General features: G+C 38.3%; 1 protein-coding gene across 3 annotated transcripts in view; it reads right to left on the bottom strand.

The window, feature by feature from the left end:
• The window catches only part of SLC12A1 (solute carrier family 12 member 1), a 100,943-nt gene that overhangs the window by 52,650 nt on the left and 33,854 nt on the right, over nucleotides 1-14,439 (bottom strand). For all 3 annotated transcript variants that reach the window (XM_060618615.2, XM_060618614.2, XM_060618613.2), the window contains exon 9: nucleotides 2,153-2,237. In XM_060618615.2, coding sequence (XP_060474598.1) covers nucleotides 2,153-2,237 — 85 coding nt within the window. The remainder of the gene's footprint in view (nucleotides 1-2,152; nucleotides 2,238-14,439) is intronic.

Genomic DNA, 14,439 nt, shown 5'->3' on the forward strand with positions numbered 1-14,439 from the left:
GCAATGCTTTGCACATAATATGTATTCGATTCATATATCTGGCTTGGTACTACTGATCAGGTGTTTTGCAGGTAGAAAGATTTATTTTCTCAACGGTGAGAGAACCAAGGGGTAGCATTATTGAATTCCGGTAATTAAGAGAACTGAGCCCTTGTTTTCAACTAATGATAGTCCTTTCATAATTATTTAAACATAGCTATAATTCTACTTTATATAGAATTTTAATGGTTTAAATAATAAAGAAATGGAAGGTAAAATATTAAGATTTCCTTGGTACTATTAATGGTCAAATAATATTCTATCAAATATCAGTGTATTCCATTATTTTTATACATTTTGGTATTTCTGTTATTTTCTACTATAAACATTCTATTATGAACATCTTTGTACACAAAATTTCCTTCCATATTTCAACATATTTCTCTAGGGTAGTTTCCTAGAAATGGAGTTATGAACTTTTTAAAGATTCTTGATAGATATATTAATCACTGACTTTCCTTAGGAATTTTATAACTATAATCTCTGCCACTATGTATTTGATAGGATTATTGAAATATATGACTATACATGGGAAATATGTAGAAACTTTTCTGAACCACCTGAAGGATACATGTTTTGCAAACTAAATCCCAACCAATGAAACTGTTCATTCTGCAATTCCAACTCCAGACAGTAGGAGTCATCATCCCTTGCTATTAACTTCAAGAGAGGTCTCAGTGACAGGTACCCTGTCGGGTGGTAATCTTTCTCTGGTGATGCAATTCATACAAGGGCCCATTCTCTCCCCACCACAGTAAACATAACATGATAGGACTGCTTAAACAGTTGAAATCATGGATGTTGGTTACCAAGCAAAACTATCCATTCTAGATTTTACCTTTATGCTTTGTTCTTTTATGTTGAGCTGACTTTTCTGAATCATATATTTTGGCTTCTGCATTATACAACTCCCCAAATTTCAGTGAAGCCAAGCCATGAACCATAACTAATGACAGGCTATAGACCTCACGACTATCCTCCTCTCCAGGGAAAAGTATAGAAGCAGATTTTCCGCCCCAGGCAAAAACTGAAAGATTCTCTGAAATCAGGTCTATAACTTTACTCATTCCTTCATTTTTACTTCATGTGAGACAGAAAACCATTTGGGAAATTTAACTTAAGGTGATTTCAATGTCATTTAAAAATGTGTCAATTTTCTAAAGTATTGGAATAAAATCTCTTTACATGTAACTAAACTTGAAAATGCCACAGCAATATAGCTAACATTATCCATTTTCCTCAAATAAGAGACAGTGAGAGGAGCAAGAATCTAAGTTAACTGTTTTGCTTTTTTCTCCACAAACCAAAGTAAGATAAATGCAGTTCCCCAATTTCCTTTAAGTAGAGGACTACTGGGATGTGCCCTTCAGCAAAATGGTCATCCGGGCTTCTGCAGTGGGGAACTACACTCTGTGCAGTGCACAGAAAAGAGTTTTCTTCTCTGAATGTTCCACATTGCTTCCTCTCCTACTATGGTATAAGCATGAAGTGACCCCCAACCAGGAGGAGGTGTGGCTGCAGGCACCAGGTGGAATGAAAGTCAGCTTAGGAACAGCAGGTGCATTCACATATTTTCTGTTCACTGAGCAATGTGGGGGCTGGCCACCCACACTGCTGGCAGCTGGGTCTTGTTCTGATTTCCTGCCAACTAGTGACAGTGACATTTCCATATTAGGGACAGTTAGTGCAAGGAGGAGATACAGTCATCAATTCTAGATCTTTCATATTTTCCTAAGCCTTTTTGTTTTTGTCTTGTTTTGCTTTTGGCTTCTTCTCTCTGGCTGTTTCTCACCTCCCTCCCAAGACAAGGGAGGTGGGTGCTGGGTGGTTGCAAAACATCTTTGGCAGGGGGGATTATCACCTAGAGTAGCTAAATTGGATTCTCTTTGTGTTCAGGCAGAATGACAATCTTATTAACTCTATCCTAGCCCTGACCCCGAGACACCTATATTATAGCTTAATTGCATTCAAACCCCTAAAGCATCCAGAGGGGAATAAAAATGTTGTCTTTAAAAAAAACTTTCTACTTATGATCCATTGAAAGCCCACTGGACATGAAAGGACTAGACTCCTTGTAATTCTGGAATTCTTACACCAAAGACATACAACTTACCTACACAAATAGCAACTCCTATGTAGGCAACAGTGGTGATGAAAATGGCTAGCATGGTTCCTCTGGGAATGGCATCTTGGGGATCCTTTGAAAAAATAATGTGGTGGAATGAAGAGACAATGTAATAAGAAACAGAAATGACTTGGGGTTATTACTATATTTCAAATTTTTCATCTACCCTTCCTGAGGCACATTGTAAAGAAAAGATCAAGCAAATGGCAAAATGGTGAGCTTGAGTTTTTTCTGGAGGTGTTCACGTGTTCAGAGTGAATAAAGAAACCTCTAGATCTTCATGCTGAATGAAAGAGATCTCTAACTGTCCAGGACGGAGTTTTTATAGAAAAGTAAACTAGTTAGATCACTCACTAATGCATCTCCCTCCCTTTTATCCCCTGGGAATTTCATGCAGATGTATCTGACCTTAAAGTATTAGGGGAAAGACCCCAAACACACCCCACACATTGATACACATCGAGAATATCCGTGTGTGTGTGTGTGTGTGTGTGTGTGTGTGTGTGTATTAGTTTTGTACCAAGCATAGGCTTGCTTAAAAAAAATAACTTTTAAGCAAAAAGGATGATGTACTAAATTCTCCAACCCCTCAAATTTCCCTTTTGGAATCTAGTTCAGGAATGACTGCAATGGGAGATATTTGATTTTCATAAGCAGGCATAAAGAAAGAGGCAAATTTAAGCTTATACCAGAAAATGGGCTTTTCTCTTGCTTATGAATGTATATAAATTCACTGAGCTGAGCTGACATCATATATAATATACCATTTTATATCCCATTTTGGGGGCTAAGTCATATCATAATCAATTTCCACACAGCATAACTTCTAAATAATTGAATTCAACTTAACAGGGATTATTAAATAGAGATTTTAATGTATTCATTGCTTATACAGGACAATGCCTGGCATATAGTAGGAGTCAATAAATATTTAATTGAGGGAGGCACAATCTCGGTAGATATTAGTTCCCCCACCAAAGGACCTGAGATTTATCAATACAAATAAGCAGTAAATGCAGCCAAAGTTTGAGATTTTTTTGTTTTTGTTTTTAACTTAAATCTGCTGATCAAATCCATCAGAGAGGGAAAAGAAAAAAAGGGGGGGCGCCTGGGTGCCTCAGTAGGTTAAGTGTTGACTTCTGCTCAGGTCACGATCTCACAGTCTGTAGGTTCGAGCCCCTGGTCGGGTTCTATGCTGACAGCTTGGAGCCTGGAGCCTGCTTCAGATTCTTGTCTCCCTCTCTCTCTGCCCCTCCCCCACTCATGCCCCCCTCCTCTTAAAAAATAAACATTTAAAAAAAACACAACTCATTAGAGAGGCCAAGTCATGGTAAATGTAAACCCAACCTCACAGCTGGAAATAAAATATACAAACAAATTTTCCCCTAATGGGAGTATGCCAGTCCTATGGAGCCACTATGTGATCATTAATTCCTCCCCATTCTTTTAGGAATGTCTGCCCAGGGGAGTTAAGATGGTGGAGTAGTAAGGGACCCTGAGCTTGTCTCATCCCTGAAATGCAGCTAGATCAGCATCAAACCATTTTGAACACCCAGGAAATTGATCTGAGAATTAATGCAACAACCCTGCATAATTGGAGCCAGTGAATTTGGCAGGTACACGGTGTGGAGAAGTGAATTGGGGGAGAGAAAAGCTATAGAGCCACAGAGGGTAAGGATCCATTTTCATGGAGAAATGACAGAGAAAGAGAAAGGCAGAGAGTGCAGTGCATGGGGATCGCACAAGAAAAGCACTCCCCTTGAAAGTAACTGGAGGGGGGGGGGAATACTCGCAGGGGATTGAACAAGAAATCTGTTCCCCAAAAATCACTAAAGGAGAGAAAGGAGAGGGTTTCAATACCACCAAGATTCTATAAACAGTGGAGCTCAGAATCTGAAGTTTCAAGCTCAGTGCCTGGCATTGCTTTGGTGAAAAAGTAGGGTGAATCCCCAGGAGCAGGCAGCATGGTCTGAAGGGTCACATGGAGAGAAGCAGTTTCCCTGATTGGATAGCATTTGGTAGAAGCCATATGGCCTCCCCACAGGTCATAGGTCCCAACAGACCCCAGGGAGTGGCCACGTTTAATGATATTAGAACAAAGATGCCAGAGGACAGCAAAACCTGGTGCCAGTTGTATGTTGTGATTTGCCATAAACTCTGGGTGTCTGCCACTGCACAATAGCAGGAACATTCTCCGGGGCAAGCCAGCACCCAGCCATTGCTCAGTGAGATCCTCCCCCAGAGAGTCCTCCAGAAAGCCATGGGAGTTTCTGAAGTGTGGGGTTTAGACACACAGCCCCATTTGAGATAAAACTCTGGAGGGAAGTGCTACCTGGCAGGCAGGCAGCTTGGACGCAAACAGGGTAGAGGCAGGATCAGACAGAAGCTTGAGACAAAGGAGGATGCTTGATTGTGGGCTGGTTGAGGGTATGGGGTTCCTGCACCAGAGACTAAGGAGCTGAGTGAAGCCATTTTCACTTCTAGCGTGCACACATGTATCAACCTCAGTAAGCTAAGCAGCACCACTAAGTGCATAACAGAGCTACTACACCAAGCCCTGCCCACCTGAACCCTCCAGGCATATCCCCCAGAAGACCAACACAAATCCCTTCCACCTGTTTATTAATTTATGTACTATAGTGTGCTGTAAAGTTTCAGTTCTAGGGGAAACTGGATGTAACTTCATTTGGGTTTCACTTTGTTTGCTGGTTTGTTTATTTGTTTGTTTTATTTTTAATTTTTAACTTTTTTTCCTTTCTCTTTTCCCAAAGAAAAAATAAAGGAGTTCATGACCACTAAATCAGCCCCGCAAGAAATTTTAAGAGGGACTCTTTGAGTGGAGAAAAGACAAAACAAAACAAAAAAGACCAAAAGCAGCAAAGAATAGAAAGGACCAGAGAACATCACCAGAAACATCAAATGTACAGGCAACACAATGGCAATAAATTCATTAACTTTAAATAATCACTCTAAATGGACTAAGTGATCCAATAAAATGATGTAGGGTATCACAATGGATAAAAAAAAAATAAGACCCATCTATATGCTGCCTACATATAGACAAGAGACTCATTTTAGACCTAAAGACATCTACAGATTGAAAGTAAGAGGATGGAGAACCATCTATCATACTAATGGAGCTCAAAGGAAAATCAGAATAGCCATAGTTATATCAGACAAACTAGATTTTAAAACAAAGACTGGAATAAGAGATGAAAAAGGGCATTATATCATCATTAAGGGGTCTATCCACCAAGAAGATCTAACAATTATAAATATTTATGCACAAAACTTAAAGCACCCAAATATATAAATCAATTAATAACAAACATAAAGAAACTCATTGGTAACAATACCATCATAGTAGGGGACTTCAACACCCCACTAATAGTAATGGAAAGATCATCTAAGCAGAAAATCAACAAGGGAACAATGGCTTTGAATGACACACTGGAGCAGACGGACTTAACAGATATATTCAGAACATTTAATCCTAAAGCAGTAGAATACACATTCTTCTTGAGTTCACATGGAACATTCTCCAAAATAGATCACATACTGGGTCACAAATCAGCCCTCAACAAGTACAAAAATATTGATATCATACTATGCATATTTTCAGACCACAATGCTATGAAACTTGAAATCAACAACAAGAAAAAAATTGTAAAGACCACAAACACTTGGAGATTAAAGAATATCCTACTAAAGCATGAATGGGTTAAACAACAATTTAAGAGGAAATTAAAAAGTACATTGAAGCCAATGAAAAGGAAAATATGACCATCTAAAACCTCTGGGATGCAGCAAAGGCAGTCATAAAAAGGAAGTATATAGCAATCCAGGGCTTCCTAAAGAAGGAAGAAAGGTCTCTAATACACAACATAACCTTACACCTTAAAAGCTAGAAAAAGAACATCAAAGACAGCCCAAAACCAGCAGAAGAGGGAAATAATAAACATTAGAGCAGAAATCAATGATATCAAAATTAAAAGAAAAATAGTAGAACAGATCAACAAAACCAGGAGCTGGTTCTTTGAAAGAATTAACAAAATTGATAAACCCTTAGCTAGATTTATCAAAAAGAAAAAGGAAAGAACCCAAGTAAATAAAATCATGAATGAAAGAGAAGAGGGGTGCCTGGGTGGTGTCGTTGTTTAAGCATCCAACTCTTGATCTCTGCTCAGGTCATAATCTCACAGTTTGTGAGTCTGAGCCCCATGTCAGGCTCTGCACTGATGATGTAGAGCCTGTTTGGGATGCTGTCTCTCCTTCTCTTTTCCCCTCCTCTCTCTCTTTCTCTCTCTCAAAATAAATAAATAAAATTTTAACAAAAAGAGACCACAACCAACACTGCAGAAATATAAACAAAAGTAAGAGAACATTATGAGCAATTATATGCCAACAAACTGGGCAATCTGGAAGAAATGGACAAATTCCTAGACATATCCTACCAAAACTGAAACAGGAAGAAGTAGAAAATTTGAACAGACCCATAACCAGTAAAGAAATTGAATCAATAATCAAAAATCTCTGAATAAACAAGGGTCCCAGGCTGCATGGCTTTCCAGGGGCATTCTAACAAACACTTAAAGAAGAGTTAACACCTATTCTCTTGAAGCTATTTCACAAAATAGAAATGGAGGGAAAACTTCCAAAGTCATCTATGAGACCAGCATTGCCTTGATTCCAAAACCAGATAAAGACTCCAATAAAAAGAACTACAGACCAATCTCCTTGATGAACATGTATGCAAAAATTCTCAAAAAGATACTGGCAAATGGAATCCAACAATACATTAAAAGCAGTAATCACCATGATCAAGTGGGGTTTATTCTTCAGCTTCAGGGGTGGTTCAACATCCACAAATCAATATATCACATTAATAAAAGAAAGGATGAGAACCACATGATCCTCTCAATAGATGCAAAAAAGCATTTGACAAAATACAGCATCCTTTCCTGATAAAAACCCTCAAAAAGTAGGGATAGAAGGAACATACCTCAAGATCATATATGAAAGATCTACAGCTAATATCATCCTTAATGGAGAAAAACTGAGAGCTTTCCCTCTAAGGTCAGGAACACAATAAGCATGTCTATACTCACCACTGTTGTACAACATGGTGTTGGAAGTCCTAGCCTCAACAATCAGACAACAAAAAGAAACAGAAGATATCAAAATTGGAAGGATTTGCTCTTTGCAGATGACATGATATTCTGTTTGGAAAACCCAAAAGACTCCACCAAAGAACTGCTAGAACTGATACATGAATTCAGAAAATTTATATCAAAGGATATAAAATCAACATATAGAAATCAGCTGCATTTCTAGACACCAATAATGAAGCAGCAGAAAGAGAAATCAAGGAATTTATCCCATTTACAATTGTACCTAAAACCATAAAATACCTAGGAATAAACCTAACCAAACAGGTACAAGATCTATACACTGAAAACTATAGAAAGCTTATAAAAGAAACTGAAGAAAACACAAAGAAATGGAAAAACATTCCATGTTCATGGATCAGAAGAACAAATATTGTTGAAATGTTGTTACTGTCCAAAGCAATCTACACATTCATTGCAATCCCTACCAAAATAACACCAGCATTTTTCACAGAACTAGAACAAACAATTCTAAAATTTGTATGGAACCAGGAAAGACCCTGGATAGTTAAAATCATGTTGCAAAAGAAAACCAAAACTGGAGGTAGCACAATTCTGGACTTCAATCTGTATTCCAAAGCTGTAATCACCAAGGCAGTATGGTGCACATAGATCAATGGAACAGAATAGAGAACCCAGATTGGACCCATAAATGTATGGCCAACTAATCTTTGACAAAGCAGGAATGAATATCCAATGGAAAAACAGGTCTTTTCAGCCAATGATGTTGGGAAAACTGGACAACAACATGTAGAAGAATGAGCCTGGACCACTTTCTTACATCATACACAAAAATAAACTCAAAATAGATGAAAGACCCAAATACGAGACAGGAAACCATCAAAATCCTAGAGGAGAAAACAAACAGCAACCTCTTTGACCTCAGCATGAAAGACCCAAATGCAAGACAGGAAACCATCAAAATCCTAGAGGAGAAAACAAACAGCAACCTCTTTGACCTCAGCCACAGCAACTTCTTACTAGAAATGACTCTGGAGGCAAGGGAAACAAAAGCAAAAATAAACTGTTGGGATTTCATCAAGATAAAAAGCTTTTGCACAGTAAAGGAAACAATCGACAAAACTAAAAGGCAACCAACAGAATGGGAGAAGATATTTGGAATTGACATATCTGATTAATGGCTAGTATCAAAAATCTATAACGAATTTATCAAACTCAACACCAAAAAGCAAATATTCCAGTGAAGAAATGAACAGAAGACATGAATAGACACTTTTCCAAAGAAGACATTTGGATGGCTAACAGACACATGAAAAGATGCTCAGCATCACTCATCATCAGGGAAATACCAATCAAAACAATATTGAGATACCACCTTGCACCAGTCAGAGTGACTAAAATTAATAATTCAGGAAACAACAGATGTTGGCAAGGATACAGAGAAAGGGGAACACTTTTGCATTATTGTTGGGAATCCAAACTGGTGCAGCCACTCTGGAAAACAGTATAGAGGTTCCTCAAAAAATTTAAAATGGGCTACCCTATGACCCAGAAATTGCACCATGAGGTATTTATCCAAAGATACAAAAATGCTGATTTGAAGGGGCACATGCACCCCAATGTTTATAATAGCACTATCAACAATAGCCAAATTATGGAAAGAGCCCAAATGTCCATCAATTGACAAATGGATAAAGAAGATGTGGTATATATATATAAAATGGAGTATTACTCAGCAATCAAAAAGAATGAAATCTTGCCATTTGCAACAATGCAGATGGAACCAGAATGTATTATGCTAAGCAAAATAAGTCAGTCAGAGAATGATAAATATAATATGATTTCACTCATATGTATAATTTAAGAAACAAAAGAGATGAACATAGGGAAAGGGAAGGAAAAATAAGATAAAAACAGAGAGGGAGACAAACCATAAGAGACTTGAATATAGAGAAAAAACTGAGGGTTGCTGTAGGGAAGATGGGTGGGGGGGATGTACTAAATGGGTGATGGGTGTTACCATCACTTGTTGGTATTTGTTGGGATGAGCACTAGTTGTTAAATGTAAGTGATGAATCACTAAATTCTACTCCTAAAACCATTATTACACTATATGTTAACTAACTTACATTTAAATAAAATTTAAAAATAAAAAATAAAAAAAGGAGTATCTGCAGATAGGGTTGGTTCTGCTACATGTATACCCAGCCTTCTCCTTCCGAACTATTATCTCCAAAAGTGATTTCAGCTAATAGATGCAGTTGAGCAACACATCAAAAGAAAAATACAATTGTGGTTGAAATGGGTCCCTCTCAATCTCCCAATTCATGCTATATTTCAAGTTTTATTTTATAGATTAACTATTTCTTATGATCTGAGTGGAATGCAAAGATTAAGTGAATAAAGGCAATATTAATTTAAGTGGGAATAAAGAAATATATGTAAGGATAAAAGGTGTGGCAATAAAAGGCAGTTGTGTACCTAAAACATGAAAACTTTGTTCTTATGTAGAACTATCTGCTACAAACTGTGAAATTACTTACTTAGAATATACATGAGAGACTGGACCCAGTATAAATAAGGATGTCAATATCTTAATAATCATATATTCACATTGTCTGCTCTGGCTCCCTTTCTCCTAGACAGGGACCAGGACTTTGACAAATTCTTAGTTTTTACTTTAAATGTTAGTTTCCATCTCCCCAGCAGTTACCTAAAAATCGAACCTTCTTTAACCTTTTTTAAATTAAATATTATATATATTTTTTGTTAAGATAGAATACACAGCAATCCATTAGACTGCTGCTTTTGGAGTGTCAACCACATCCTAATCTTGCATCTCTGAAACCACATCTTAACTGTCTTGATTAGATTTGGGTACCCCCCAAATCTTCTCCTAGGAACATATTTACAGATTATGCATTAGTGAGTTAACAAATGGAAAGTTCAGGGTGGGAACTATGTAGCATTCCCTTGGGCCAACACTTGTTGACTGTCACTGGCAGCCTGAAGTGCCATCCTGTGAAGGATTCTGAGGCTGTGAACAGAGGTAACATCTTGCATATCCCTATAGTGTGTAAATAATACATGCTTACTAATCTGAAATAAATCTATTATGTTGTGCTATTTCTGATTTCACTCAGAGAAATACAGGCCACTCTGGCTTTTGGTCATGTTAATTATTATTTCTCAAAGTGTTCTCCTTTCTAGATCTTCATGACTCCATTCTCTATTGAGTTCTCTTACCTCTTAGATAGCTCTTTCCCTTTTTCTTCATGGACTCCTTTTCTACCATTAATATTTTGAGGGTCCCTGGGCACTGTATTGGTTCTTTTCTCTCTTCTCTTTGCACAGACCTGGATGAACTCATCCACACCATGGCTCCCAGTCCTGTCCAAGATCCTTTCCAGAGTTCCAGACTCATGAATCTAGTGACCCGCTAGACGTGTCCACTCTGATGTCCTTTTGCTATTGCAACCTCAATGGCCAAATCTGAGCTTCTTTTTCCTCATCAATTACAGCATGGAATCAATCAGTGGGTTGCACCCAGTATTCAAAGAATACGATAGAATAGAACTGATGTGACAATATCAGAAGATACCATTATTAATAAAGAACTGTTTGGAGAAAATTTATATGTGTGCACTTGATTTGATGTATAATGTTTTCTGCCTGCAGATCATAGTAGAAAACACTCTTTCCATTTCCTCTCCTAACCCTAACAAAAGCTAACCTCTTTGATCCATTCCCCCTGCCATGGTCTTAATTTAGACTCATGCCATCTCTTGTCCAGAGCTGTAGTATCCTTTAACTGGTCTTCCTGACTCCAGTCTCCCTACCTATCACCCCCTACCCTTTATTCCATCCTTACAAGCTGCTAGGAGGCTCTCTGTAAAACACGTTACTCCCTGACCTATGTTCATTAGTGTCTCTAGCTAGTTTGGGGATAATACACAAACTCCCTTTTCTGTAGTCTAAAGAATCTCTGAGTTCTATTTAATAGTATATAGTCATGTATGTGTTGAAAGTTAAGCTTAATTGCAAAATCACCAAATATTTTTAAGCAGAAAGAAAGCAACTTTTTACAATACTATGACCACAAATGCCCTGAAAATCATGACAGGACATCCTCTGCAGATATATTCTGGTTCTTTGCTTACTCCCAAAGTGTCAGGACACACAGCAGATCCTTTATAAATATGTTTATTAAAGTGTTGCTAAAACTATTTTACTTGCATACTGTACCACACATAAAAACTAATTTTCATCAGCAGCATCTTTCTCTGTGCCTTTCTCTATTCCATTCCATCTACTCCAAATGTCCCTCTCTTCTTTGTTCTGTAGATGAGCCCCTATCTGTCCCTTGAAATTTGGATTGAATGTCCCCCTCCTCTGAAACCCTTCCCTTACTGTTTCAGGGACAGGAAATAACTGTCAATATAAAAAAAACAATCTGATTTAAAATGGGTAGATGATCTGAATAGACATTTCTCGACAGAAGACATACAGATGGCCTTCAGACATATGAAAAGATGCTCAACATCACTCAGCATCAGGGAAATGTAAATCAAAACCACAATGAGGGGAGGGGCCAAGATGGCAGAACAGCATGTAAGTTTTTTTTTTTTTTGCGTCTCCCATCCACAAAATACAGCCAGATCAACACTAAACCATCCTGCATACCTAGAAAACTGATTTGATGATTAACACAACAATCTGTACAACCTGCACCACAGAATTCAGCAAGTACCCAGCACAGAGAAGTGAACTGGGGGGGAGAGAAAACACACTGAGGGCAAGGAGCTGTTTTTGCTTGCAGAGAGAGGACAGAGACCGGGACGGGGAGAGTTTGGGAAATCACCACCCCCCCCCCCCACACGCAAAAGCAACCAGAGAGAAAGTGGAAAAGTGGAAACAGCCAAAGGGACCAATCAAAAAAGGGAGAAGGGAGAAAGGAGAAAGGACAGGGTTTAAATTCCATTAAGACTCTATAAACAGGGTGAGCACAGAGTCTGAAACTCCATAGTTCGATACCTGGTGGTACTCTGGTGGGAAGAGGGAAAACCCAGGAGCAGAGTGAGCTCCAGGGGTCCTTGGGACACACCCCCTGCTTGGAGGACATTTGGTAGAGGCAAAGACCTGAGAGAAGAACCACATTAGCTGGTGCTGGAACAATGAAATTAAAGGTGAAGATTGGTGCCAGATGTGTGTTGTGACTTACCATAATCCCTGAAACGTTGCTGCTAGATGATTGCATGAGCTTTTTCTGGGTCGGGCTGGCACCCAGCTGCAGTTTCTGGGCATCAGCAGCAGTGCTATCCCTGGAATGTTCCTGGGTGTGGCCAGCACCAGCCATTGCTTGGTGAGACCCTCCCCCAGAGGATCTGAGTGGGTCAAAGCCACAGTCCCTCAGAAGTGAGGGGTTGGGAAACACAGCCACATCTGAGATAAAACTTGGGAGGGAGGTGCCTCCTGGCAACCTAATGGTTTGGTTACAGACAGTGTAAAAGCAGGGAGTGGATGGAAGCCAGAGACAAAGGACAGGTGGGGAGAACAGAGTTCCAATACTAGAGACTGGGTAGCTGGGTGACACCATTTTCACCCCTCCCACGCATGCACATACACTCCTACAAGCACCAAAACAATCCACCCCAGTAAGCTAAGCAGTACCATCTAGTGGAGAATGGACCCATTACACTAAGCCTGCCCAACTGGGCCAACGTCACTATAGGAACACAAGTCTCTCTACCTGCTTAGTTTACAACTATAAAGTCCTTCATAGTTTGACTTCTAGGGGAAAATGATGTAATTTCAATCATATTTTAGTATGTTTGCTGATCCATCTATTTCTTTTCTTTTTCATTTCTTTTCTTTTTCTTGAATATAGAAAGAGAAAAAAATTATTTTTACTTTCAATTTTTATTAAAAATATTTTTGTTTAATTTTTTCTACTATATTATTTAATTTTTGTAAATTTTTCAAATTTTATTTTACTTCCATCATTTCATTTTATTATATTTCATTGTATACCTTTTTTCAAATTTTCAAATGTTCTCCATTTTTTTGTCCCCCTTTTCTCTAATCTAGCAAGCTCCTTTCATCAACCAGACCAAAACAAACCTAGGATTTAGCATCATTTATTTTATGTTGTGAGTGTGTGCTGTTTTTAATTTTTTATTTTAATTTTTTTTACCTTATTAATTCCTTTTCTTCCTTCAAAATGATGAAATGAAGGAATTCAGCCCAAAATAAAGAGCATGAAGAAATGACAGCCAAGGACTTAATCCACACAGATACAAGCAATATGTCAGAACCAGAATTTAGAATCATGATAATGAGAATACTAGCTGGGTTTGAAAATAGATTAGAATCCCCTTCTGTGGAGATAAAAGAAGCAAAATGTAGTCAGGATGAAATAAAAAATGCTATACCTGAGCTGTAATCTCTAATGGATGATACGACGGCAAGGATGGATAAGGCAGAGCAGCAAATCAATGATACAGGACAAACTTATGGACAATACTGAAGCAGAAAAAAAGAGGGAGCCTAAGGCAAAAGAGCATGATTTAACAATTAGAGAAATCAGTGACTCATTAAAAAAGGAACAACATCAGAATCATAGGGGTCCCAGAAGACAAAGAGAGAGAAAAAGGGGTAGAAGGGTTATGTGAGCAAATCATGAAAGAAAACTTACCTAACGTGGGGAAAGACACAGACATCAAAGTCCAGGAAGCACAGAGGATTCCCATTAGATTCAACAAAAACCAACCATCAACAAGGCATATCTTAGTCAAATTCACAAAACACTCAGGCAAGGAAAGAATCATGAAAGCAGCAAGGGAAAAAAAGTCCTTAACCTGCAACAGAAGACAGATCAGGTTTGCAGCAGACCTATCCACAGAAACTTGGCAGGCCAAAAAGGAGTGGCAGGATATAGTCAATGTGATGAATCAGAAGAATACACAGCCAAGAATTCTTTATCTAGCAAGGCTATCATTCAAAATAGAAAGAGAGACAAAAAGTTTCCCAAACAAAAATTAAAGTTCGTGACCACTAAGCCAGCCCTACAAGAAATTTTAAGGGGGACACTCTGAGGGGAGAACAGATAGAAAAAAAACCAACAAAAAGAAAGCAAAACAAAAAGAC

The sequence above is a fragment of the Panthera onca genome, chromosome B3 (genome assembly GCF_046562875.1).
Source record: "Panthera onca isolate mPanOnc1 chromosome B3, mPanOnc1 haplotype 2, whole genome shotgun sequence".
NCBI classification, from domain to species: Eukaryota; Metazoa; Chordata; class Mammalia; order Carnivora; family Felidae; genus Panthera; species Panthera onca.